The 26327-nt window shown below is 42.4% G+C and overlaps 1 protein-coding gene across 2 annotated transcripts in view; it reads left to right on the forward strand.

Annotated features, from left to right (window-relative positions):
- mpp2b (membrane palmitoylated protein 2b) overlaps window positions 1-26327 on the forward strand; it is a 39299-nt gene that overhangs the window by 6689 nt on the left and 6283 nt on the right. For both annotated transcript variants that reach the window (XM_041962652.1, XM_041962651.1), the window contains 5 exons: window positions 3832-3911; window positions 17655-17755; window positions 23860-24012; window positions 24303-24458; window positions 25191-25418. In XM_041962652.1, the coding sequence (XP_041818586.1) occupies window positions 3881-3911; window positions 17655-17755; window positions 23860-24012; window positions 24303-24458; window positions 25191-25418 (669 nt within the window). In that variant the 5' untranslated portion in view covers window positions 3832-3880. The remainder of the gene's footprint in view (window positions 1-3831; window positions 3912-17654; window positions 17756-23859; window positions 24013-24302; window positions 24459-25190; window positions 25419-26327) is intronic.

The raw sequence follows: 26327 nt of genomic DNA on the forward strand, positions 1-26327 counted from the left end.
AGAAGGCGAAGAGCTGCTCACGGTTGTCTTGGATACGACAGTTTTCCCTTGTAAAGTAATGAGAGGAGCTGAACCTGTGGGAGCACAGGGTTATTTTTAGGCCTGACGCCAGCCTGCATGTGTGGATTAAGACTTGTTTGGTCGCTGGTGCATGTGTGTGCGTGCATGTGTGTGTGAGCGTGTTTACAGGCTTTAATGCAGCCTCACTGTGGGAGAGCTCAAGGCGTTTTACACTTGGAGTACAAACACCTGGGTCACCACTTGTGTCATTGCCCCAGGCCAAAGTGTGCAAGAAGATGCAATTTTAAACAATTGCATCTTCGTTTCAGGCTTTATGAGCAGCTGTCTGTTTTATTTGTCTGCACGTACTACTGTGAACTGCCTTCAAGGAAATAGACGCTTTCCTCAACCAGAACCGGGGATCTTTGCTCATAGAGAAATGTGTGATAAAATAATTTCCAGCACTATGCAGCTCATGTGAGGCTGTAGGCTGACAAAATCCCTGAAAAGCAAAGGAGAAGCAGTTTGAAGCAAATTGGTTACAAACCTCAAAGAACAGCAGAGGTGTAGCAGAGAGAGACCATCCAATCACATTCTGAAAAAAATAAAAGATGGCTGTTGCGCTTATTCCTGTGAATTTTAGGGATATTTCCAGGCACCAAAGCCTTGACCTTTTCCCTCATTACTGGTTATGTAAGACTTGGGTGATGCAGGAGTTTAAACTGAGGCTGTTATGCTGGAAAAGGTTCTTCTGTAAGGAACATCAAAAATGTCTAGATACATAATCATAGATCTGTGTGCAGGCATGAAAACCACACACACACACACACACACACACACACACACACACAGCTGGCCTCTTGTAGAGATGATAGCAGGTCTGCACATGTGATGTCATTGCAGCTGTGCTATTGAGCTGCTTTCTTCACGCAATACAGCAAGGGAGATGGAGATCTGTGTAAGTGTGTGTGACTGCATATGTGTGTGTGAGTTGAGTGATAGAGGCAGAGGGTAAATCAGCGACAGTTTACATACACAACATATTACTCTAGAGACAGACTGACTTGAGCAACGACAGTGAGTGTGGAAATGCCAGTTTTGACCTGATTGAAGGATTACTTATTTAGACACTGTTCAACTTCAGTATTAGCCGTAATGGGATTATTAAGGACACGTATTTAATCCTTGATTGTAGGGATTGATTGCTGGTTGCAACTCTTAGGAGACATCCAGGCTGGATGCCACCAAATGCCACCACTGCTGACTGCACCATCATTAGATCCTGGCCAATTTTTCCTCATCAGTAATATAAAATAAGAACCGGGGAGACTGGCAGAGTGAGAGCACAGAGAACATCCTACCCACCCCCAAACCTTCCACCCTTCCCAACCCCCCTAGTGTGTCTGCTCAGCTCCAGCACGGCCAAGCTCTGCTGCAATCGGCTTTGACTTCTTAGCAGCCGTGTGGTCTCTGCATACTTTTAACAAGCTCTGTCATTTCACAGCGCAAACACAGGATGCCACGGATAAGCCTGGGGGACTGGTATGCGGTATTAAGGACCTGATCCGCATAGATCAGAGTTTTACAAAAGCACTTGGTCCTTCAGTATCTAAGAATGTGCTTCAGCGTCACACCAGTTTGAAGCAACTGCAGCTGTTAATCAAGTAAACATGTTGTCGCCACTAATGATGCAGGGGGCACTGCTTGGCTTACATGTTTTTATGTATAGACCTTCAATACTCACGTAGCCCCCCTGAAAGAAAAGAAAAAATCCCTGTACAGCCACATATACGTACATACACACACACACGATCAGTTTGCCCATCCTGCCCTTCCTCCTACTGGAAGAAAAAAAGAGCAAAATGAAAGCATTTAACTTAAAGATGAAGGAAAAAAACGAACAATCGCTAACCTCGAAAACATAATGAAGTCGCCTACACTTAACCAAAATTGATACACACTCGAAAAATGTGACAGCTTGTCCCTGTGAGTCACTTACACTGAGTTCAAGTGGTGCTATTCCAAATATGATATGACATGTCCGTGGGTTAGGAGAAATAGATTTATTACATAAGGCAAAGAGAGGCAGTTAAATATAGAAGACCAGAAACCACGGACAGGATCACAACATATGGCCAAATAAACCAGGTTACTGCAAGGATTACTGAATGGTGGATAATAGGTTTATGGAAGGATGCATTTAATGTAGCCTGTCATTTAGAGTAATGAAGTCTATGAAAAATCTTCAGGTGGCTCATTCCAACCCTTATTTAGATCAGACTATGAAAAGCAATGATACGACATCGCTTCCAGAATTTCAGTCAATATGATCAATATCTTTGGGTTATTGAAATATGCCTCTTCTGTGTGGTGAAGAGACAGACAGGAAAATAGCAGGAGAGAGAGAGGCAGGACATGCATCAAAGGTCACTGGTTCGATCGAACCGGTGACATTGCAGTTATGTTTGAGTTCCCAGAGAATCAAATTAATAAAATGACATACCGCTGGGCTTGAGAACGTCTTCATATTTGTGTTCACTGACAGAGTAAAGTATCTTTCTTAGTGAAAAATACCACCATAAGACAGTTTAGAAATGTTAGCTGCTCACTAGTAAAAGATAAATCTTATTCCAATGTGTTTTAATTCAGTTTCTCAAACAAATAATGCTGGAAATCAGGCAGGATGCATTTTGAATGCAGAAGTCTTTTCTGCCCCCCCTTTTGGCCAGTTCATGTAATACCTTCAATGCTGGAGCGTTGTGTGAAGAGGCTCTTCATCGCCCCTCCACCTGATTAGTGATGATGTGGCTGAAATCTGATTTTTATGTCGACGCACGCACACATATTCAAACACAGTGACCCCGTGGTGACGTTGCTGGGTTCTGACCATCGCAGCACTGGTTCCACCAAGGATAGCTATTGCCATGGCAACCAGGAATTAGCATCCTTGGATACCACGGTCTCATCCTCGTCAGCTGCGCTCTTTTCTTCCTCACCATTGCTATTGTTTGGTCTCCCTCTGTTTCCCCTCACCCCCCACCTCATGTTTCCACACAGCTGCCTGACAGTCCTCTCCTCACCCCTCTTATTTTCTTCTGTCTGTTTCTCCTCGCAGCTAATTGCTATTCACTCTGTGTATTTCAGCAGTTCCACATCACCTGATATGCTAGTTATGAATCTCAGGACAACAGTAACTCTCACAGCTTCTTTCTGTGATGTTTCTGCCCTTTCTTGCTGCCTGGTGTTAAATAAATCAATTAGAATCAAGAGATCCTCAGTGAGCTAATGTTAGCTGGCCTGCCCTCTCATTCACTCGCTCGCTCCATCTCCCCAACTGTTGTTAATAGTGTTGCCCACGGACATGACTGCTTGAACTGTTTGGGTGTTACCGGGACAACCAGCTTTTCTATTCCAGTGGCGTGTGGGAGCTCGTTAAGACAAATTAGGAATGAGCTTTGCGCGTACGACAATCCATTGACTGTGATTATGACTGAAAAGGATTTGTTTTCTTTGTCATGGCTGGGTTTAGACTTCCACTGTGTGTTGAACTTGAAGGGCCTCAACCCCAACAACACTTTTTATAACTATAAAACTATCATAAAAATAATTTTAAAAAGCCCAAGCCATAAAATATACAAAACTCTGGCTCTGTGTGAACCAGTCCAGTTGTCTGCTCTTCTTCTTCGTCTACCTTCCTTTCCCTGATTCAACTTTAATTCTGCCTCAGTGGTCTGACAACCAAAGGATTTTGCATTCATATTGACAATCAATACTTCATCAGTGTTTTCAATGCATCTCCCGTCTCACTCTTCACACTCTCTCTCATTGCAGTTGACCTAACAAGTTTTGTGGAGGATACTGGGAGGAACCAATTTTCAAAATGCCCGTGGCAACATCCAGCTCTGACTCCGGTAAGTGGCTCGGTCTCGCTATGACGAGGGCATCTTTGTGTGTGTGAGTGTGTGCGTGTGTGTGTCAGTCGGAGAGAGAGATATTGAGAGAGAGAGAAGAGGGAGGAGATACTGAACGGTTCGTGGTTATTCCAGCACTCAGGACATGTATCTCATCTCCCGAGTTCTAATGTGACTTAATGAGCTGGCTAATGGAGCGCTAAAACTCCAGCCTTAGATCATTTATGCCTCGAAGGATTTGCTGTTGTATCCTTCGCGGCCCTCCACTCATGCACACATGCACGTCAAATCTGCCACTAGTGGTCAGTGGTACAAATGCACACAAGCACAGGTGTGAACATGCATTATGGAGTAATGACTGATACAGTACAGTGTGAATCCCAGAGGGTTAAGGGTTTTGAACCAAATTCAACTTGTTTGATGAAATGGATGCTCATTGGATGAAATGGATGCTCATTGGATGAAATGGATGCTCATTGGAAGAAGGGTGTTTGTTTTTCTATGAGATGGATTAAAATGTGAGAGTGGTTTTTCATGTTAACAGACAGCTTGGTCCTATTTCAAGGGTGCTGTGAAAGATTCAATTTAAAGGAAAGATTTTGTGAAGACATTCAGTCTGGCACTTGACAACAGACAGCAGGAGTCAGCGCGATAACTGAAAACATGGCAACTGCTCCAAATATGTGACTATTTTTGCCTAAAATAATAAAAAAATGTATTACACCCTTGTGCAAACGTTTCCACAGAATTACTGGAATCCAAGTCAAATTTGGCGGCACACTGATGGCCGCTTTTGTTGGCTTTGTGTTACAGTGAATTTTTAGATGTATGCCTTGGCATTCATATTGAAGTTGGGAACGCAGTGCTGTGACAGCAGTAGAATTATATTTCCTGCTTTGAGTACCCAAAAAAGGTGCCCACATTAAACTCTGAACTGGCACGTGGCCACGCTTCCATGCATTTCCTCTTGACTCACTGCTGAGGGCACTTGATCCAGACACATAAAAGATTGAAAAGCCACGGCCAAATGTCTGAGAAATTAAGAGTCTCAGTGTATTGGTTAACAGACGACCAAATCTAGAACTCAAAGCTTTATAGGATTTTATGGTGTGGTAATAAATTGCAGCAGTCAGCTGGCATCTAGAGGCAGAAAAGCAGCTCCATGAAGATGTAAAATGTGTGCAGAGTTTCCTTTTTTGTAATGGGCTGTCAGTCAGTCTTGATTCGTACACTTGCCGAGGGCTGAGTCTAGATGACTGGCATTTTTAGTAACACACAGTAAATTGTTTCTCCAAACCAATTCATGTCTTTTTTTAAATTTAAAAAGCAGCATTTTCAGCAAGGCTATTTTTTGCTCAGACTTGGAGAAGGGTTAGAGAAGGGTCAGTTTTATGGATATTCAGATATTTTTTAACTGCCGTCAGCAAAGGAATTCAGACATGTGTCTCCTGGATTTACGAGCAGAGAGCACAAATATACAGTCCTTAATAAGCACAAATCTCTTACAGTGCATGTACAAGGCTGGCTGTGTTTGTACCTGTGACGTTAATAATGGAGGGTCATCAGTCATATTTGTGTCAGCTCCCTACGCGTTTACCGATGCTCCTTCCTATGAGCCAACCTTCTGCTGCTCTTTCCCCTAGTTAACCCCTCCCGGGAAGCCTGGAGGGACAATCGTCCTGCCTCCTTTTCTCCGTCCTCTTAGAGAAAGCATCATACTTCCCTCCCTCTTTCACCCCCAACCCTCTCAACCCCACCTCTTCCTCTGCTCGTGCACACAACCCTCCCTCGTTTCCATTCATTCATGCGGAGGGGAAGACGCTCGGCCAGGCATAGCTTATACACATTTACGTCAAGAGCAGGTGAAGAGGGAGGAAGGAGCGAGGAGCTGTTTGGCAGAAAGAGGAGGGAATCAGGGACCGATAGGGAGACAGAGAGAGAGAGCGAGATCTCAGTCTGCCTCAGATACAGTATTGGGTGTGTTACTGTGAGTGTGTGCTCTGTAGAGAGGTGTTGTTCACCATGGCTGGCACCGTATTTGGAAGGCTTTCCCTGGAGGAGGGGGACTCAGCCAACTCCTTGGAGGGCCTGGAAATCAAGCTGGGGGGAGAAGGTAAGAGCACAAGTCCCTACCTGCTGGATGTGTGGGGGTTGCAGGACGGTTCTCGGGCTGTGTGTTTGTCACAGGTTAGCGGAGATATAGTGGACAGAAACTGTGGGGAAGCCAAGATCTGAGGTGGAATCACTGTTACAATGCCACTAAGCAGGTGACAGTAGGCTCACGCAGACGCTGGCGGTTGAGGGCTAGTTGGTGATTTGAATTCGCATTGCACCTGTGCCTGATGCCCTGGTCCAAGCCTCCAGAGTGTGATGAAGATGAGTGGAGACAGATTAGGACCCAAGGCAGCATGTGATGCACAGGAATCTGAGGCGGCAGGCTCCAAAGACAGAAAGGGATATGATAAGAAAAAAAAAAAGACAGCAAGGTGCAGTGAAAACATGTCACATTGTCTTTTCTTTCATTTACAATGAGAAGCCTTATTTTAAAGTGAGAGCGATGGCGAGTGAGAGACAGAAGAATGCACTTTGAGATAAGTAAAGAAAGCAGAAAGATAAGAAGTAATTACAAGAGGAACAGCCAGTGTAAAGGCAAATATGTATTTGTTGTTTGACTGATAATGCACAGATAATGTTTGCTCACACAGCATGAGTGGGAAGCACCATACATGCTATTCATAATTGATGGAGTTTATTAATATTACATGGGGATGCATACTACACAGTAATATGTTTGGAGTGTATGTCCATATCTATTTCTGAACTGTCATTTGCTTACATCCATTTGATGTTACCATGTTAAATTAGTCATGGTTAGAAGCATCATTACATCATTGCCACGTCTACTGCATGTCACACAGTATACCGTGTTGCAAGATATCCTCAGCTTGGTAATGTGGCTTGACAAGGCAACAGTGACAGGCATGATGAATCACATTTTGTGTCAAAGCATTTGCATCCTGTCTATCAGTTCACAGTGTGTGTGTGCCTGTGTGTGTGTGGGAAAGAAGGAGAGAGACCTCCAATGCATTGTACATTCATGGTGAGTAGGTAGGGGGTCATTCATATGCAACAGTGTTCTGATCAGAGACAGCACGCCTCAAAGTGTCAGACTCACAACCTTCAAATAACTCTCTCTCACTTTCACCCCCTCTCCATGCAAACACACACACACTCCACACACACGCCGTATAACACACAGACTCCCTTCCCACCGAACCCTCACACCATCAGAGGAATATTCTGTGTGCCTACTGGACTAATGAAGCGGTATTCAAACACAGACGATGGATCATTGAGTTCAGTGTGTTGGTAGGATTAGGCTGTCAAAGATAATCGCAGGGTTTCAAGAGAATGCGATAGATTAATTCTGTTCTGGCTGAGGGTATTCGATAATGTGGTGACACTAGCAATTATTTCATCCGTATCACACCCCGACGATGTCTGTTTGCTCTTTCATTAAGTGCCGCAAGGAAAATAGATGCACAGTCAAAGTCAAAGTGTTTGCCTCCTGACTGCGAGTTCAGTCGATGAACTTGCTCGTGTTAGTTTCCCTCAAAACTTCACATGAAATTATCCGCTGCCCGCAGCTCTCTGTGGCCGGCGGGGTGAGGGGTAATGGGAGCTGCTGTCCATTTGCAAAATGCCAACAAATATCACAAGTGTTGTCTCCAGTGGTGACCTTCAGCCAGCTAATAAGGCAATCCAGCCCGTGCCTGTATCGTGCCAGCTTGGAACAAGCATCACCATGGCGATGCGGTGGCTTAAATGGCAGCTTTAAAGTCCCTCGTTCCTGCTGATTGGCTACCCGAGAGAGAGAGGGGGTCAGGGTTGCAGTGTTTCCTTTGCAAATGTGGGCTTTCATGGGACTGTCATGCACACTCATTCACACTGTTACAATGGTTAGAATACTTTTGCAAAGTCAAGCAGAATGTAATGGGCTATTTTATGGTAGAGGGGGAAATGGTCTTAAACAGCTTAGACATTCAACCAAATAACAGAATAAAAAGGATAGATTATGATCACTTTTAAACTGACAACATAATTTTACAATATAGTGATAAATGCTGCCTTTTTAAAACAAATGCTTTAAATCTTTACTGTTTATTTAAAAGTCTTCTCTATGTGTAGTTTTTTTGCTGAGCTTAAAAGAATATCCTGGAAAATAGCTGTTGCGTGGCCTTATTTCTGTGTCTTGGATCAGTGAAAACCTGGTAGGACTAAAAACCAACAAATACTCTACCAAAGTGAATGCAAATTATCGACATTGTAGAGGTTTCCTGGATGAGTTAAAGGCTCTGAACACCCATAGTACACCCACACCCGCAGCACAGGTAATTTCAATTATTTTGGCTGATTAGATGTCCTCTGAGGACTGTGTGGGCGTGTACACACTGCAGCCCATTGACTCTCACTCTCACATTCCTCTTAGCTTAATTGAACCCATCAGGCCGGTAAAATGACCTTAATCATTCTTGTGCCATGTTCCTGTCATAGACTGTAATCACAAGCAATCGAGTTGGAGGAAGCGTTCATGTCAGATTCCCACTCAACAACAATGTTTCCCATTTGGTGAAAAGAAGTGTCATTAACCCTTTGATAAAATGCTGACAGTCACGTTTAAATGAAATTTAGCTAGGTAACCAGCCGGCCAGTCCTGCTCACGGTCCAGCTTACCCCAGAGTCACACAGACCACAGCAGCCAACACAGCAGACGCCTTCATTAACATTTCTATCCACTGTATTTAGTCTGTTTATTCATCATTAGTGTTAAAGTTAAGTGCTTGTTCAGTAAACTGTATGAAAGCACCTCCTCCTGGCTCTTCTCACTTGCAGTCGCCTGCTCAGCTCAGCAGCCTCCTCTGTACCGACGGTAGCTGCTAACATTGCCCAGTTCATCTTTGATTTTAATATATATTCTATCTTAATTCTTTATTCTTCTTTAAATCAAACACGAACAACAAACAGCCTTTACCAGGTTGTGGTTTCCTGGTTTACATTTGTGATAAATAATTTTCATTCAATGGCAGCTCAGACCGGTAAATGTTGTGATCGATAAAGTCGTGCTATTCAGTGAAGACCTATTGCTTGAGTATGCTTCAGTGAAACCAGTCTGCTGATAATGGCATACTTAATTGTTCATTTAGCAGGCAGTATGCAGCACATACTGACTGAGCATGTAGTGGACAGAATGCAACACAGTAGTAGTGATGCAGACAAGTAAGACGACAAAAGGCTGGACTGCTGAACAGGTGTTCAGGTGCAGTGCTCGGTGGGAGAGAGTCACTCCCTTTGGCGTGGACTTTGTAACTTTGCAGACCTTTTACAGCCCAAAAAAAAGCTATATAACAGTGCAGAAAGGGAAAAACCCAAGAAGCATAATATGGCCTCTTTATCCTGACAACATAATTTTTCAAAGTAGTGGTATATGCTGCCTTTTTAAAACAAACACCATAAATCTTTACAGTCTATTTAAGAAAGGGTTTGTCTGTGTGTAGGTTTTTTTTTTTTTTTTTTGCTGAAGTTGCTATTGCTCAAAATAATGTCCAGGAAAATAAGCGTTATTTCTGTGTCTTGGATCAGTGAATACTTTCAAAAAGGTTCTTGTACATCATTAAGTTGTAATGACAGGCTACATTTTTTCACCTTTATGTTCCGTGAAGAGGGTCTAACCTGACTAATAAACTAATGAAGTGAATGCAAATGATCAATGCAGATGAGGTTTAAAAGCCCTGAACATCCGTAGTATATCCACATCCACAGCACAGGTGACTTCAATTAGTTTGGCTGATTAGATGTCCTCTGAAGACCGTGTGGGCGTGTACACACTGTAGCTGAGTCACCCTCACACTCCTGTTAGCTTTATTGAACCTATCAGGGCGGTAAAATGACCGTAATTATTCTTATGATGTGCTCACGTCATAGACTGTAATTACAAGTCAGAAAAGGCGTTCATGTCAGACACCCACTCAGCAACAATATCTCCTGCGTGGTGAAAAGAACTACAGATATGTCAACAAACCATTGATAAAATAGTTAACGTAATCATTTCAGGCACTTTTAAAGCAGCTGTGTGTAATTTGTTTTTTCTGTTCCTTGCTAACAAACTGCTCCAAATATGTAACAGTTTAAGAGATTAAAATTATGTGACTACACGTCTAGCAATGGTGTTTTTTTCCATTCTGTCAGCATTGCCTGAATGCATCATGATTAGCACAAAGAGTTGTTGACCTCATGCAGTCCCCAGCAGAGCTCCACCCGATCTCCTACCTGAGCAGGGGACTGATCAACAATCAAGTGAAAACACCTGTGCGGCTTTAAATTTAAGTTTCCCAATGATAGAAGTTGACATTAAGAGCCTTAAGTCCTTAATACACACACACACACACACACACACACACACACACATATTAACCACACAAGTACATTACACAATGGATGCACCCACACATGCTTCACACAACGTTCTCTGAAGTTGTCATGATGAGCCAGCTTGTCAGTCACTCTCCATGAGGAGGATGTTGACTTAATTATCCTGAGTTGAGCTCAAACATGCCAAACCAGTAATAACTGTATTCTGTCTGAATTAGAGAAGAAAATACTTCAGACTGATTGCACTCTGCAAGCACATCAAGATGGAAAGAATCAAGCTCATGCCGCAAGGACAAATTAATCATATACTTCAGTCATAAATGATTCATCAGTTCTGGTACACACAATGGAATATACTCCAATCCAATACAGCTCCCACCACTGTCTTAGACATCCATCTTTCGCTACCTGAGGGATTGATAGCAATTATATTTTGCTGGAGAGCAGGGAGCTGAATCAAATCAAAGAGCTACCTTAAAAATATTTAATAACGTCTGTCGAGACCCAAGAGTATTTGATCACGTAGAGGTGACTTTGGCAATTTGATAGTTGCAGTGTCGTCCACAACATGCTCTTCTGTGTCCCATTTTCGCAGAGTGACAGAGAAATAAGGCTGCAGTAACTTCCAACAGTGTGTTTGTGAAACAATGAGAATATCAATGAGTTTTTGAGGAGAAGGCTTCTCTGAAGTCTGTCGGTGTTTTCGCCGGAGAAAGCAGGTGTTATTACTGCGGAGTCACTCTGCACACTGAAAAGCTTAACGTTGACCTTATCCATTGCAAGTACCCCGATTAATCACCACCGGGTCTTTGCCGGACTGACTTTGTCCTTTTCAGTGTAATTCTAGTTCCACAATGAATTTTAAGTGCATTTTTCAGACTGAAATATGTTTTGCAGTGGAATCCCAATGACACGGATAAGGCATTTGTGAATATACCTGTCCCTGGTTTGGTGAGAAGCCCTCTAAAACAACCAGGACCTCTGAAACAGCCAAAATAGTGTAAATCAAGATGGTGGTGAGAGTTTCATGATGAAAAGAGTTGAGCTAAAATCATCAGTGAAATACTTACTGCTTTGGTATTTTTCACTGTCTTGTTCCTTCAGATTTTGCATCTGTGCCATTGTCTTTCATCGTAGACATGTTAGTCTTGTTCGGCTCGTCCAGTTATCCAGGTTTTCAGGATTTGTCTATTTATTTAGAGAATGTATGTGGATACAAGTAAATTTCTTTCTTATACAAAAGGTAGGAGTTGAGGTGGGAGAGAGATTTGGTCAGATAAGCCGATCCACAAAAACAGGCAGGCAACAAAAACTGAGAGAGGAGGCTAAAACAAATCCAAGAACAAAGGTGAAATGCAAAAAACTAAAGTAAGAACAAGCCAGACATGTACGAGCAACTCAGGTGAGAATACTGGCAAGCAAAAAAAGCAGATGAAAAACAGATCATACAGAAAACAGGCGGGAAAATCAGTCCTGGCTTATGAAACGGCTTCATTTTCCGCTCAGGGGGAAATGGTCTCAAACATCACTAAGATATACATCTTCAGAGTTACTGCGCACTTCCACAACTGTTAAGTTGCCTGCATCCGTAAAAAGAAATCTACACAGAGTTCAGTCACACAGATCTTAATATGACAAAGCATTGTGATATGAAGTGTTTTATGGCTGAGAATATGAGTATAAATATTAAAGCAGCTATCTTTTGTAGAAAATGAATCAGGTGACACTGTGAAAACAAAGTGACCATATGAAAGCAGTCGCTCATAGTGATGAACCTACGGAGATTTAGACACAAATCTGCAGCTCCTCTTGACTTTAGGAGCTTTATATCTAGTTTCATTTCATTGTTTTGATTCCTGGCTTCTGAATTCACTCTCACCGCTCTCATGGCATCGTGTTCGCCCGTAGCAGGCAGATGTTTTCATTGAAAAAGCTCAAAAGACCCCCTGTGCACCACCTGCTGAGCAAAACAACAGACACAGTTAGCAACTAGTAGCTGAAGAGCCCCGCAGGAGCTGGTGGAAACCAAAAACAAACAACACCTACTGTGCTAGTTCATGGTCTGCCCATTACCCGTTGATATGTAATTGTGCTTCTTTCACTGTATTTCTTCTGGGTAGAGCATACACACTGTTTGCATCTTAATGCTGCTTGTTTTTCAGCAGCAGTCAGCAGACCAGACGGGGTTTTTCTTTGCCAAACAGTGGAAGTAGAACAAGTCAGCTGCACTCTGTGCTCCTCTGTGTTTAAGACCCCACGAGGATTCATCAGGGAGAACCACCAACACGACCGCATGTCCCACATCTCTTCCTCCATGCTCCACCCTCCCTCAGCTCCCCTGGTCATCATCTCTGTTTCCCTAACCGCCGCTCCATAGCAACAGAGCAACCTTTGCTAAGTGCCGGCTAAGAGGTTCATGTTCCCTCGCTGTGCTTTAACCACAAACAATAACAGCCCCGATTGTTTGTATGCCTCCATGACTTTGCGTTTAATTGTAACTCTTCCTGGAGGTGAAGCCGCGCTCAGAGGAGACACAAAAGCCTTTACCTTTACCTTGTGATGTCCTCTGCACTGTCACCATGACGAGGAAGGTGCTATTCTGGTAATCTTTGTTCAGAGGTGATGCAGGAGGCCACAGAACTGTGTTATTATTGCACATTTGTATTAGCTGAATGACACACTGTTGACAAAGTAGCCTTTTCTCTGAAGCTGCATTAAAACTAAATGAATCATTACTGTTTTTATTTGGCCTCCTAAAATATTTCTTCTTTAGTCGTTTTGTATGCACCATCTCAGTCTCATGGGTACTTTCCAGATTATCTGCTCTACTGGGCCTCCTCTTTCAAGAGTTTTCCACCTTAAATCTGGTAGACGCAAAGTAGTGAAATACTGTAAAAACAAGACCGACTCAAACATGAAAAGAGCTTTAAATTTTACATATCGGCTTAATAAAGCACATGATGTACATGTAGCTGCTTCAGTCTATCTGCACACCTGAGTCCCCTTTTTGTGCTCTACGCCCTCACCTGTTAAACGTGGTTCTCTAATGGTATCTAGCTACAGTGTGTAGTCTAGGCTAGAGAATTTAGATTCATTGAAGTGGAAAATGACTTTCTCCTGGGTTCTCTACAGTAAAGGCTCAGAGGATGAAAAAAACAGAGTGTATTATTACGCAAATGTCTATGTGCAGCTTTGAAGCTGGTATGAGACATGAGCAGAAGAAAAATCAATACTGTTAATGATAAAAAAAATGCAGTTTAGACCTGCCGATGCAGTTTTATATGAAGTTTATGCAAGAGAGGATGGCTTTGACAGAGCGGTGTACAAGATAGAACGCTACACTCCACCTGAATGCTAACGAGAAAGTTATTTTTCAAAAGAAAGTCGCTGTTAAAAAAAATAGAAAATAAATTCTCTGTCTGACATTCAGACCTCTCTCACCTGCATGGCCAATCCTCTGTTGTGTTTGCTTTGATGCTTGCCAGTGGAAATGAGGGAAGAAACCCTATTTATCTCTGTATGGGGAGAAAAGACAGGCGGTGAGAACCGAGAGGGAGGACAAGCTGGATTTTTAATAATCTTTATGAATAATAGAACGACCCCAGGCACACTCAGCACTGGGAAAATGGCTATCTCCAGTCCCTTTCACACCTTCTTGTGATTCCGATGTGACTTTTAAGCAATGACAGATATCACACAATATCTAAATGCAAGTTGAGATTATACCTGATGTTTCCGCTCAACACCCGTGATGCGCTGTGGAGCGGCAGCCATCAATTTGATCAGGATCGTTAAGTCTGATTGGGGCCGGAGTGAAAGGGGAGGAGAAAATATGATTAGTGACATATGTAAGTATATTAAGTCAACGTGGGCTCGTAAGTCAAACAAGAATCCAAAAAAAGAACGTGGTGAAACAATGAGGAAAAAGGAAAACTCCACACACGTCTAGGCAGAACTGAGGCGGGCTAACATCGGGAAAAGTGCCGATGTGGCAACATCACCGGCGTACAGCTGCGGTGATTAAAGGGAATTATGCAGGACCTGTAAGCCGAGCCTGCTGGTCTGATATTCAGTGCCAGGCGCGAATCTGGCAACTGTCCTGCTGGAGCAGAGGTGCTATTCAGGGGAAAGTAGAAGAAAAGCAAGACTTCACTCATCAAATCATTCAGAGAGAGGAGAGGGTGGATGGAAAGTGTGATCATCAAGGCTGTCTTCCTCTGGCCTTCTCTCTTTCTCCTGAGTGAAAGCAAAGATTAGGATAGTTTCTCACCTTTCTGGCTCTTTATGCGTAGATATACAATAAGTGTAAAAATACTTCCAAAACACCACAGAAGAACACCAAAAACAGTTTTCTGCTCATTCTCAAAATATCTAGTACCTCATCACTCCTCCTTAAGCACCTTAACAAAAAAACCCCTCCCACTGCGCTCTGCTGAGCAATAGAAACATAAATCACCTGCCAGCCTTTTGACAGACCTGAGTTGCACATAGAAACACAACACAAGGTGTGTGTTTCTGTGTGCAGCTGAGTGTGTTTGGCGGTAAAAGTGATAAATGTGAAGGAATTGGAGAACATTTTCTGTTGGGGTTAATGGTATTTGAGTCGACAAACTAGTTTTGTTCTTTATTGTCCGTAGAGAAGCTTCAGGCTGCACATCAATGAATTACAGAGACATTTTAAGGGTCCCAAATAGTCATGGGCCTCTTTTTTCACTCAAAAAATGTAAATCTTCCAGTAAAGGGAAAGTTTAGTGTTTTTCAACCTGGACCATATTTTCCCTTTTATATACAGACAGAATATACAAATGAGCTGCAGTCCTATCCTTTGGGGTGGCTGCGCACCATCAGTGTCAGTCCTCTCAGAGTGCTTATTTTTGCCATTGACAGGCTCAGGTTGTTATTCTAACTGTCTGGCAACATTATGGAAGGATCGCTACAGAAATAGACCTTTTCTTAAAGAGCAAGATCCTTTTTGTTTAATCAGACACAGCCGTTATATTGCTGTCCTCAAAGCCTCCAGGCTCCTTTGACAGAAACAGTAATTCTACCTCACAGATCAGCATAAAACACAATTCCTTCAAACTCGACAGAAACAAAAATGAAACTCACTTAATCTCTGGGTTTGTCTTTCCACTGTTCCAACAATTACCACCAACTCTGGTTTGGTTGAAATAAACCCTGAATTGAATGAGTTAGATGTAGCATCAGAGAGGCAGCAGTAGGGACTTAGACTTGTATTGTATAGTCATGGTCTCCAGAGGATTAATCGCATTCATGCTTAGGGTAAATTGTTATCATTTGGTGGTTTCTTAACATTTCCAGTAGCACCATCATCAAATCAAAACTTTACTTAACCCAGTACTGTGGTTTATGCACAGATACCTTCTCATCTGCTTCAGCTGTACATGTGTTTAGTGCTAATTAGCCAGTGTTAGAGCGCTAACCCTGCTGTGCCTAAGAACTACAGATCCCCTAGAATGTCTGTAGGCTTGTTTTTTATTGGCCTTTGTGCCTCTGGTCACTTTAAGTGCCTGGCTATCTGGATTAAAGGTGAGGTGATTCATTCTGGGCAAAGATTGTTGATATTGCCATCTCTCTGTCCTCACAGCGCGATTACATGTTAGCGTGCCAGCTTTACCGTCCCTCTCACTCCCCCCACCTCGCTGCCCCATCCCCTTGTTCTGTGTATGAGCACAGGTCCAAGCCCCTTTGTTTCCCATTTACAGAGCCAGGGCTTTGTATAAAAAACACATTTTTTTCAGCACACACAGACACAATGTACAGCTAGCGGGCTCTGAGGAGATATTCAACAATCATTCTCCAGAGTTACTCAACCCACCTTTAATGTACCCAGACCTGACCATTGGGCTCATATTTCCTGTAATTGTGCACATGGGACTTAAGGGATTTTAAAATATCCTAGCTTACTAGCTCGCTCCTATAACTCAGCTCAATAGGAAGAACAAATAAGGCATGTCATACTGGAACACACACTGTACCACAGTGTACCACTGTAAATGTTGCTTATAGTGTAGTGTGAGTGGTACTGTGTGCAAACCCCTTCATGTCTGTCAATATTTTATTATGCGTACTGCATATCATAAAATAGTGCCATCCAGGGCCTGCTTCATCCTGTCATTTCCCTTTGCGAAGGTGCTATATATAAAATGTGTAGAATTAGTCCATATTAGGACATGTTTTCAAACACAGAACTAATTAGCAGCTCTCTAATCGGACCAATCACCTCCTTTAATGCTGTATCATGGCCTTATTAGGACACACTATTAGGAATTGTGGCATGCAGGATCTGTGTTGGACCACCGATCTGCCCACCTTGTGAAAATTAAAAGCCAGCGTTGTATTTTTAGCTTTGGAAAACAAAGGCGTCAGTGTCTGTTGAGTGAATTACAGCAGACAGATTTTCGCTGTGAATAAAAATGCCCGCTCCTCCGACAGTCACGTCTGCTGTGATTAATGCCTGCTGATAGGTGATGCCGCTGTGTTTGGTACCTCAATGCGTCACACTCCAAGTCAGTGGAGATGCTTTGACGCTAGACTGAACCTTCCCTGACCTTTATCGAATTGTTGACGTCACCTTTGTGTCTGCTGATTGATTGGGCTTATTGAATGATGTCTGTGGTTTAGCAGTTTGATTTTACATAGAGAGAGATAAGGCTGCATGTGCGAGCATGCATTTCCTTTTACAGGCTTATCATCAAGGGTGCACCTTGAACCAGAGAGAAAGATTTATCTTATTCTTGTCCAGCCTCTAAAAACAATGTACTGCAGTTTGGGGCAGGCATTCATACTGATGATGCAAACTGGTAAAAACATTTACTCTCTCTGCAACTGTGTTGTTGTAACGCTGCTGTGTGTGTGTGTGTGTGTGTGTGTGTGTGTGTGTGTGTGTGTGTGTGTGTGTGTGTGTGTGTGTGTGTGTGTGTGTGTGAGAGAGAGAGAGAGAGAGAGAGAGTGTGAACATGTTCATAGGAGGGAGAGGGAGGAACTCAGGAGTTGTAGGGGAAAGATGCTGTCTTTTCTGACAGACTTAAGAGGAGGGTGACTGACAGAGGTGAAATTGCTTGGGAAAGGATGTGAGGCAGCTCCCATCTCCCTCTTCCCTCCCTCTCACTTTTCCTCCAGCCCCCTCTCATACAGCCATGTGCTGTGAGCTCCTGTTAATATGTGCTCTCTCTCTCCCCCTCGCTCCCCCTCTCTTCCTCAGTCTGTTTCCCATGGGTGACTGTAGCATATGAAGGGGAGTGGAGTGAAATAAACCTTCTGCTTTTTATTTGTGTGCGTGTGTGTTTGTAGCCATGCATCAGGCCCTGGACACACTGAGTGACAGCACAAGCTCCACGACTGCCAATGACCTGGACCTCATCTTCCTCAAAGGGATAATGGAGAGCCCAGTGGTAAGACAAACTTACACTGACCACAGTTAATGTATCAGTTGTGTTATGTATGTGTGTGTGAAATGCAATAAAGGACATTTAGAGCTTTTAATTAAATTGCGTCCAGGGAAGGACAGACTAATGGATAGGTCAACGAGGGAGGACTTCAACCTGAACGTAACCAATCACATCTACATCCCCGCAGCACAGGCTGCTTGTGTTAAGTTGGATGCCAGTTAGTGAATCCGCTGCAAAATTAAGGAATATTTTATGCATGCATGCATTTACAATTTGAGTATGTTCTCTAAAATGGCAGTGCAGTCTTTGTGCTGCATTTTACACACTTGCATTAACATTAAAATTTGATTTCAGTATCATCATCTGCTTATGCATTAACACTGACACGTAATGCATAACAAATGATCGTTTTTGCATGCGTTATGAGAAGATTTATTAAAAAAAAAGATATTGCAAAATGGAAACTTAATACTCACACCCGTTATTACATTTAAAATTTTAATTTCAGATCACAGTAATTATCCTAAAAAGACAGCTTGAATTCATCAAGTGCAATCGCATTACCATGGTAATGGTCTTGCTTCATTGTTTTCTCATGAAAATGCAAATTAAAGAGAAATCTGGAATTTTCATTTTCAGTCACTCTGCACAGGCAGCAAAATTTAGGTGAAAACCCAAATGAAAGGAGTCAAGTAGCAACTCTCCTCTTTGTCACTTAGTCCTATCACTGCCACTGGATGCTTACCTGGCAGCAGTGATTTCTTTGACTGATTTTACAGCTTTTGTCAAAAGTTTGATGTATTTGAAACAGGATGTTGGGATAGAAGCTGCCATCATGATGGTTTTGGCTGTGAAGTTCAAACTTAGCGGTGACTAAGGAATCAAAGTGGTTGCCATTAACGGTCCAGTGTGTAAAATTTAGGCTGGTCTATGGGCAGAATATGGCAGAAATGGAATATATAAGTTGTCTTCATTGTAAAATCATCTGAAAATAAGAATTGTTGCATTTCCACCTCCTTAGAATGAATTCAATATATCTCGAGTCCACCATCATGCACCGCCATGTTTTACAGTAGCCCAGAATGGACAAACCAACCTCTGACAATAGAGAAAGCCTTTTAAGGGGTGTTCAGTCGGTTGCACACACCAATAAATCCTACACACTGGACCTTAAACGATCGCTCACCTCCTCACATGTCCCAGCTACAGAGATGGTGAACAATGTAGATGAGCAGACAGAGCTGCTAATGTTGTGGGGATGATATATTAAATATGCAACTGTAAAGCATTTGGGTGTCTAAAAACATTGGAAAGGGTTTTTCATTTCGATCTAAAAATACATCATAGCATATAACAAAAACTAGCTGAACAACACAAAAAAGATATCTTTCTTTTTAACGTTTCCACAGTTTCCCACCTGTCAGTCATTTTAACAAGGGAATACAACATGTCAATTGCCAATCACAGGAAAAGATTGAAATAGCAGTCAGGGAGCAGCACAGTTACCCTTGACATGTTTGACAAGTTGACAAGTGCAGGTGCAGGAGCAGCAGCCCTGTGATCAGTGGAGAATCCTGGAATGGCAACTGTTAAGTTTTACGCTTATTTATTTATTCCCAAAACCTGTTTGAATGCTTTAGTTGAGTATCTTTATTTTATGTTTATAATAATACCAGATGGAAAATGACTCACTTGCACATTATCAATGGTTCAGCCAAGTTCACCCATCTAGTAACAAGATGAGTGTTCTTTTAAAAACATAAAAGGATTCAGATTTTAAGAGATTGTTTATCGACAACGATCTCCGACTAGTAGCTGTACATAGTGCCATCATACATATGTGGTTATGTATAATGGAGCATATATAGAATCCACACTGTGAAATCAAAGGGTTACCATACTACCGAGACGCACTTGATATGCATACATTGTTCTTTTTTTGTCTGCAGCCTGTGTATTTGTAAGGATGAACAAGATAAAGGTTTAAATCCATGTTGCATTTGTACAGCTTTCTCTTGGGCAGTTGCCCAGACATTGGATTAAAGCTTGTTCCAAATCAGTGAAGTTATTCCAAGGACACTCTGCCTTTATCCAAGAAAACTCTAACATGGTTGGCAATCGTCTTTTGTTGTTTTGACTGGTCTCAAAAACTTTTTAGCCTAAAATAATGAACACAGGTAAACAGTACACCCATCTATGATTTAACAATATATATATATAAAGAAACAGTTCTCGCCACAACTTATGGACTTTGACCTGAAGTCCTTAAAGATTCTTCAGCCATTCTAATTTAGACTCGCTTGTGTGTCAGATTGCTTCACTGATCAACAGTGATTTGATCCAAAATAAACAACCATCTTCACCCTGATGCTGCATCGACTACATGTGACCACAGCTTTCCTTTCCTACATGAACACTATGTTTAATTATGTTGGAAACTCAAGGTAATGAGGACCAAACCTGCTGGATGTGTTTTAATTACACTGACAGCTTGACAAGACTTCAGCTGATTCCCAAAAATGCTACAAAAGTACACTTTCTGCACAGGAACAGGTATTTAAATGTGTTTCCCTGTGCAAAGTCCCTCATATGAAACCAATCCCAACTAGTTCTCCATTCATGCATGGAGGAGAGTGATGTCGCTGTTACAGAGTACAGCTTTTTGACGAGATGTGAGAAGAGTGAAGGAGCTTAGCAGTCGCAGACAGTCTTTTCAGGCTCTCGTGTTCTTTTTCTGTTGTTGAAGTTTTCCTCTTCTGCTTCTTGCCAAGAGCATAATTTCAAAAAAAAAAAGTGTGGAGGAGAAGGAAAGAGAGCCTTGCTGTGCATGGCAAAAGTATGCAAGGAATAAAGTAAAGAAGCAATTCACGTCATGTAGTCAGATTCATTCTTTGCCTTCGCCTTTATGCTGTCAACAGTCATTAGTATGGATTCCCACATTTATCCTTCTAGCACTGCACAGTCACTGTTGGCTGATTTGCACTGAGGTGGAATCTGTTTGTGGCCATGGGGTTCCTCCGTCCAGGGAGATGCAATTGCTAGCTACTCCTCAGACTCAGACAGGGCCCGAGGTAAAAAGCTGTGCAGTCTCATTCAGTAATTCAGAGGCAGTTTTTGGAATTTGGAGATGGACCATCCACAGGGAGCAGCAGGGAGTAGTGCATCAAAAGCCTTCCATATTTCTGAAAACAGAGCCTCTTCTGCTCCTTTCCATCCTTATTTCCCTCTTTGTCGCTTTGTTTTTGGTTTCTTTTCACTAAAGACTGATTGATTACCTCTGCAGAAAATGTGCATTTGTGTATGTGTGTTTGTGTGCGTGCGTGCGTGCGTGCGTGCGTGCGTGCGTGCGTGCGTGCGTGCGTGCATGTGTGTGTCCGCATTTGAGTGTGTGACGCTGGTGTTGGTTGTTCACGGTGGTACAGGTGTATCAGTGAGCATTCTCGAAATGTTACTCTGCTGATACCAGCTATAAGTAAAGACATCTCACTGATGGATTCAAAAAGGATTTCCAAAATAATAGCTTCTCTTGACCCTGTGATGGATCTGTGAACCTTTAACAAGCTATCACTTAATGTGCTGAGAGTGCAGAGAAAACACGCTAACAGAAGGACAAAGCAAGGGTCTCTGCTCGTGTGCATATGGCCCGGGGACTTCAGTGAATTGTGCTGATTGCACCACAGTCACTACAGAATGATGCAATCAGCTCAACCTGCAATTCTATAATGAAGCCGAAGGATGATTAGGCCCACAATGAGCAGATACTGACAACGGGAGCTATCATCATGCAAAAGAGCTTCCGCAGAGCTCGATTATTATCAGTTATGACTGTGGCACTGACTCAATGCTTGGCTCTATATCTAACTGAGCAATCAGGACTATTGAGGAATTGAGGACAGCTCAATGAGCTCACACTTGCTTTTCGACATTTAGTTACGGATTGTACTGCACCTCGTGCTTTTTAACTCAACTTCCAAGCCACATTTTCCGTGTTCACACTGTAAATGAGACATATTTGTAAAATTGTGCGGTGTTGCTTCCAAAACAATGAATTCTGGTGCTCTACAAAACAGATTGTGCGAAACAATTTACTCATTATGTGACAAGCAGTCAATGCTGACAATTATTACATTGTTTCCTACCAGCTATTGACATTTAGCTGGAAGTGTGGAAACAGGAAATCATGCAGAAAAGCTTGTCTTCACATGCTGCAGTGCTCAAATGAGCTCTCAACACTGATGTAAAAGAGAATCTTAAACATGGTATGTTAATGTGTGTGGTTTTGTGTTGGAGCTGTTGCATTGACGTGGATTAAGTTGCACCAAAACCAAACCAAGGATAAAATGTTACTGAATGATCTCAGTCAAAGTCAATGTAAGAATCTGTTGCCTTTACAGGACATTATTTAAAGTGGCATTTAAGTGAGCATTTGTAACTTGACGAGGCCATACGTGACAATTACAGGATAGTGGCTCCTGCTAGGAGAATAACAGAATTATGTCGTTTACACAGCAATATCTATTTAAAGTTTGCTAACAGTAACTAGCATTAGTCAAACCAGACCAAGTAAGGCTGTGGAAGGTAAACCCCCCAGTATATTGAATTGAGTATGGGTGCCTTTTATTACCTCCGCCAAGGAGTTAATGCCTTTTCATTCCAATTTGTTTGTTGGTTTGTCTGTTTGTCAGGAAGATAACAGAAAAACTTCATAATAAATGCCCACCTGAGATAAGGCTTCAGCTATAAGCACAATAGTTTTGAAAACATATCCAAACATCTGTGCACTTGCAGATTTACATATCCTATAAGAGTGCTTATAAACATATAGAATATTGAACACTGACTGAGTACAAGCCACTAAGCTATAATCATAAGTTGTGTTACAATGTCAAGGTGGAGACAAGGAAGATAACCAGTGTTAAAAAGCACAGTGCTTTTTATTTTAGCTATTTTGACATAAATACATAGCCAGCAAATTTAAAGTGGTGTCAAAACATTCTGAAGTTTTGTGAGTCATGGCTGTCAGTGTAATCATATAGCATAGTGTCCATGCTGGCATGTTGTCCAAGGGCCAGACCCTGACAGCTCGCTCCATCAGGTTACAAAGAAGTCTGCCAAGTCCTGCTGCTGAATCACTGAAGAGGGCTGAAGAGCTCCCTGTTTGTGTGTGTGTGTGTTAGAGTGTTCTAGTTCAAATAACTTAGTCTATGCGTGTGTGTCTGTGTGTGCACCGCACATATGATGATTCGTGTGCGAGAACGTGCAGATGCAGGCGTTTGCGAATATCTGTCTCTTTGTTTGTGTGTATACGTGCACCATATCCTGTCTCTCTGTAGGGAGTCTTCCTCTCTTCCTCAGCAAACAAACAACGTGGCTGCCAGACAAATCCCACCAGAGGAATTCTCTGTGGGATCGCCCGACTATGTGAATCTTCAAATACAAAATGGCTCAGTGTACAGTTCCTAGTACTGCTACTGTAAATGATTTAATATGCATTCTTATGTGGAGTTTTGTGAAAGTTTTTTCAACATAATTTTCGTCATGATTTCAGGACATCAATGCTTTAGGACGTTTTATCCCAAAAATATAATAGAAGTATCCCAAGGCAAAATGCAGGTCCTTGGTAGAAAATGCACCAGATGGGAAAAATTGGCTCATTTCATATCTGTGACCCTGGACCAGAGGTGTGGAGGCCACATCCAATAACCACTGAGCCCTGTGTCCTTGGCAGCAGAGGAGGAGAAAGTGAAAAATGAATGCTTTCTAAAATATTGATGTTTCTGAGCAACAAACCAAAAAACCCCACAGGGCACAAGATTTGACTGTGCTTAGTTTTCTTGGTTTTTGCATCATTCAGGGGAGATTTATGAGTACAGGCTGTGTGTTGATCTCAGCAGGGGTTGGCTTCAGGTTACCGTATCAGTTGTTTGTTATCGTGCCCTTTTCTGTGCTACTGGATCAAAGAAAACAATACCACAGAAGTCAAAAAACATTTCGTTATAGCACAGCAAGGTGCATTAACTGCTCACTGAGAAGGAGCGCTAATGGAACTAAATGTTATAAATTCCTTCTCGGAGACTGGACTGGTTTTCATATTCATTAAATCCCAGGCTCATGAGCAGTTCGAGGAACCCAAGCTCGAGGCGGTGAGGGAGAACAATGTGGAGCTGGTCCAGGACATCCTCAAGGAGCTCAGCCCGCTCGCACACAGGAGCCAGGCCGCCAACGAGCTGGTCCGCATCCTGAAGGAGCCTCACTTCCAGGTTTGAGAGAACAGGGCTTACGTGTCACAGCCAGCGTTAACAGCCACTCAGGCTAAACCTTTGATTACATTTCTAAATGATGTTCACGCTTAATGATGCGTGTTGTGCTAGCACGGATTAAATTGATTTGGGGCTACTGTAGTGTTTCAATCCATGCAATGACTGTGCACAGACCAGAACTAGAACACCTGGTTTGAGTCAGCGTTTTAGCATGATTCTGTTATTATCTTGTTGTTGTTGATGTGGAAAGAGCCTATTTGTCATTGAATCACCTGCTGCTCTGCTCACAGTCCCTCCTGGAGACCCATGATTCTGTGGCCTCCAAAAACTACGAGACTCCTCCCCCCAGCCCCTGTTCCTTCATGGACGCCGCCCTCAACAACCAGCCTGTTCCCCCAGACGCAGTCAGGATGGTGGGCATCCGTAAGGTGTCTGGTGAGCATCTGGTAAGTCTGCTAAGTTAAGGAGCAAGCCATTGAAATCACTGAGACGGCACAGAGCCCTCCTGTAAATTTCAAAGAGATAAAAATCCTCAATAAATGGTGTGATTTGTGTGTCGGTAGCAGCACATGCACTCAGTATAATGAGCTCCTTTTGCAGCATTGTTAAAAACAGAAACCAGTCAGATTTATGCTGCTTTGTAGCACAGAAAAGAGGTGATTTATCTGCAGCAGGTTGACATGTTGTTGATTCGCACCAAGGACTCAGTGATTACTTTGCCAGGTCCTCTATTGTCTCACCTTCTATCCACAAACTCTGCCGACTTGCCGTGGAGTCATTCATAAGTTTCTGAAGGGTCATTAAACATTTTAGGTTTGCTGCCAACATGTATGAAGTTAGTGAGGAAGTGTAAGTGGAGCCTTACTGAGACAAAGAACAACACAGACCATCTGTATTAAAGCCTAAGTATCTTCTGAATGGAACAGTTGGATTGTTTTGCAGCCAGCATCTAGTGGTCATTAGAGTAATTGCAGCCTATGATATTCTGCATTAGCTTCACCACTCAGCTGTAACGGTTGCTGCTTGTTCGCAACACTCAACCTCACCCTTACCTACTTGCCTTTTGAACTGCTGAGCAACATCACAAGACCATTAATAAAAGTTATGCTGTAATTGTTCTGAGGAGCCCACTTAACAAATGCTCATTATTTTATGTGTGTGTGTGTTTGTGTATGTAGGGAGTGACATTTCGAGTGGAGAGCGGCGAGCTGGTGATTGCCAGGATCCTCCACGGCGGCATGATTGACCAGCAAGGTCTGCTCCATGTGGGCGACATCATCAAGGAGGTGAACGGCAAGGAGGTGGGCAACGATCCCAAAGTGCTCCAGGAGATGCTGAAGGAGGCGAGCGGCAGCGTGGTGCTGAAGATCCTGCCGAGCTACCAGGAGCCACACACAGCGAGACAGGTCAGCACAAACCAAATTCACACAAGGCTTCACATGTGCACAGTCAGACACGAGTCCTAACTCGAACCAGCCACCCAGAAAATAATGATGATCGGAAGAAAAGCTATTGAATGGAGCTGTCGACCAATCATGACTCTTGACTATTAATTATACAAATTGTAGTTGATTCCAGTGATGAAAGAAAAAATTCACCATTTACTTAACATTTAAACCACACAATGAAAATACTCCATTATAAGTATAAAAAGGCCTAAACTCAAAACCTAATTTAAGTAAAAGTTTGTAAGAATTATCAGCAAAATGTACTGAAAATATCAAAAGCTAAAGTACTCATTATGCAGAAAAATGGTCTTTGTCAGCATTTTAGTATTATATGATATTTTTGGAATAATATTACAGCTGCATTGATGTGTGTTGCGTTTTACTGCTTTGGATGTTTGTGGTGGAGCTAATTTTAACAATTTTATGTACTGTGGGAAGTCTGATCTACAGCAATGCAAGACAGGGCCTTTTAAATACTTTATTTAGCTGAAGAAGTAGGAGAAGTTTCTCAAGATATAAAGGTACAACTAATCCTTCAGTTTATCACAAAGCTTCAGCTTTAAAACTGCCTGCTTTGGAGATACATGGTTTTCTTTGGACAGTTATGGTGTGAATGGTTTAAATCATAAAGTGGCCTAAAATGCAAATAAAAGTACCTTAAATTTGCACGTAATCTGCACTGTACTTGTTTAAGTGTTCTTAGCTCTAGATTAGACCACAGGTTGATTCTTTATTCTTTACGCAGTGCAAACAGTGCCGCCTGTATTACGTATATATATTATTATCAGCTGTTGATGTCCTCTAACTCTCAGCAAGACTCCAAGATATCTAAATGTGAAATCTGTTGACAACAATGGATGCATGCAG

Source organism: Chelmon rostratus, chromosome 21, assembly GCF_017976325.1.
Source record: "Chelmon rostratus isolate fCheRos1 chromosome 21, fCheRos1.pri, whole genome shotgun sequence".
Classification (NCBI taxonomy): Eukaryota; Metazoa; Chordata; class Actinopteri; order Chaetodontiformes; family Chaetodontidae; genus Chelmon; species Chelmon rostratus.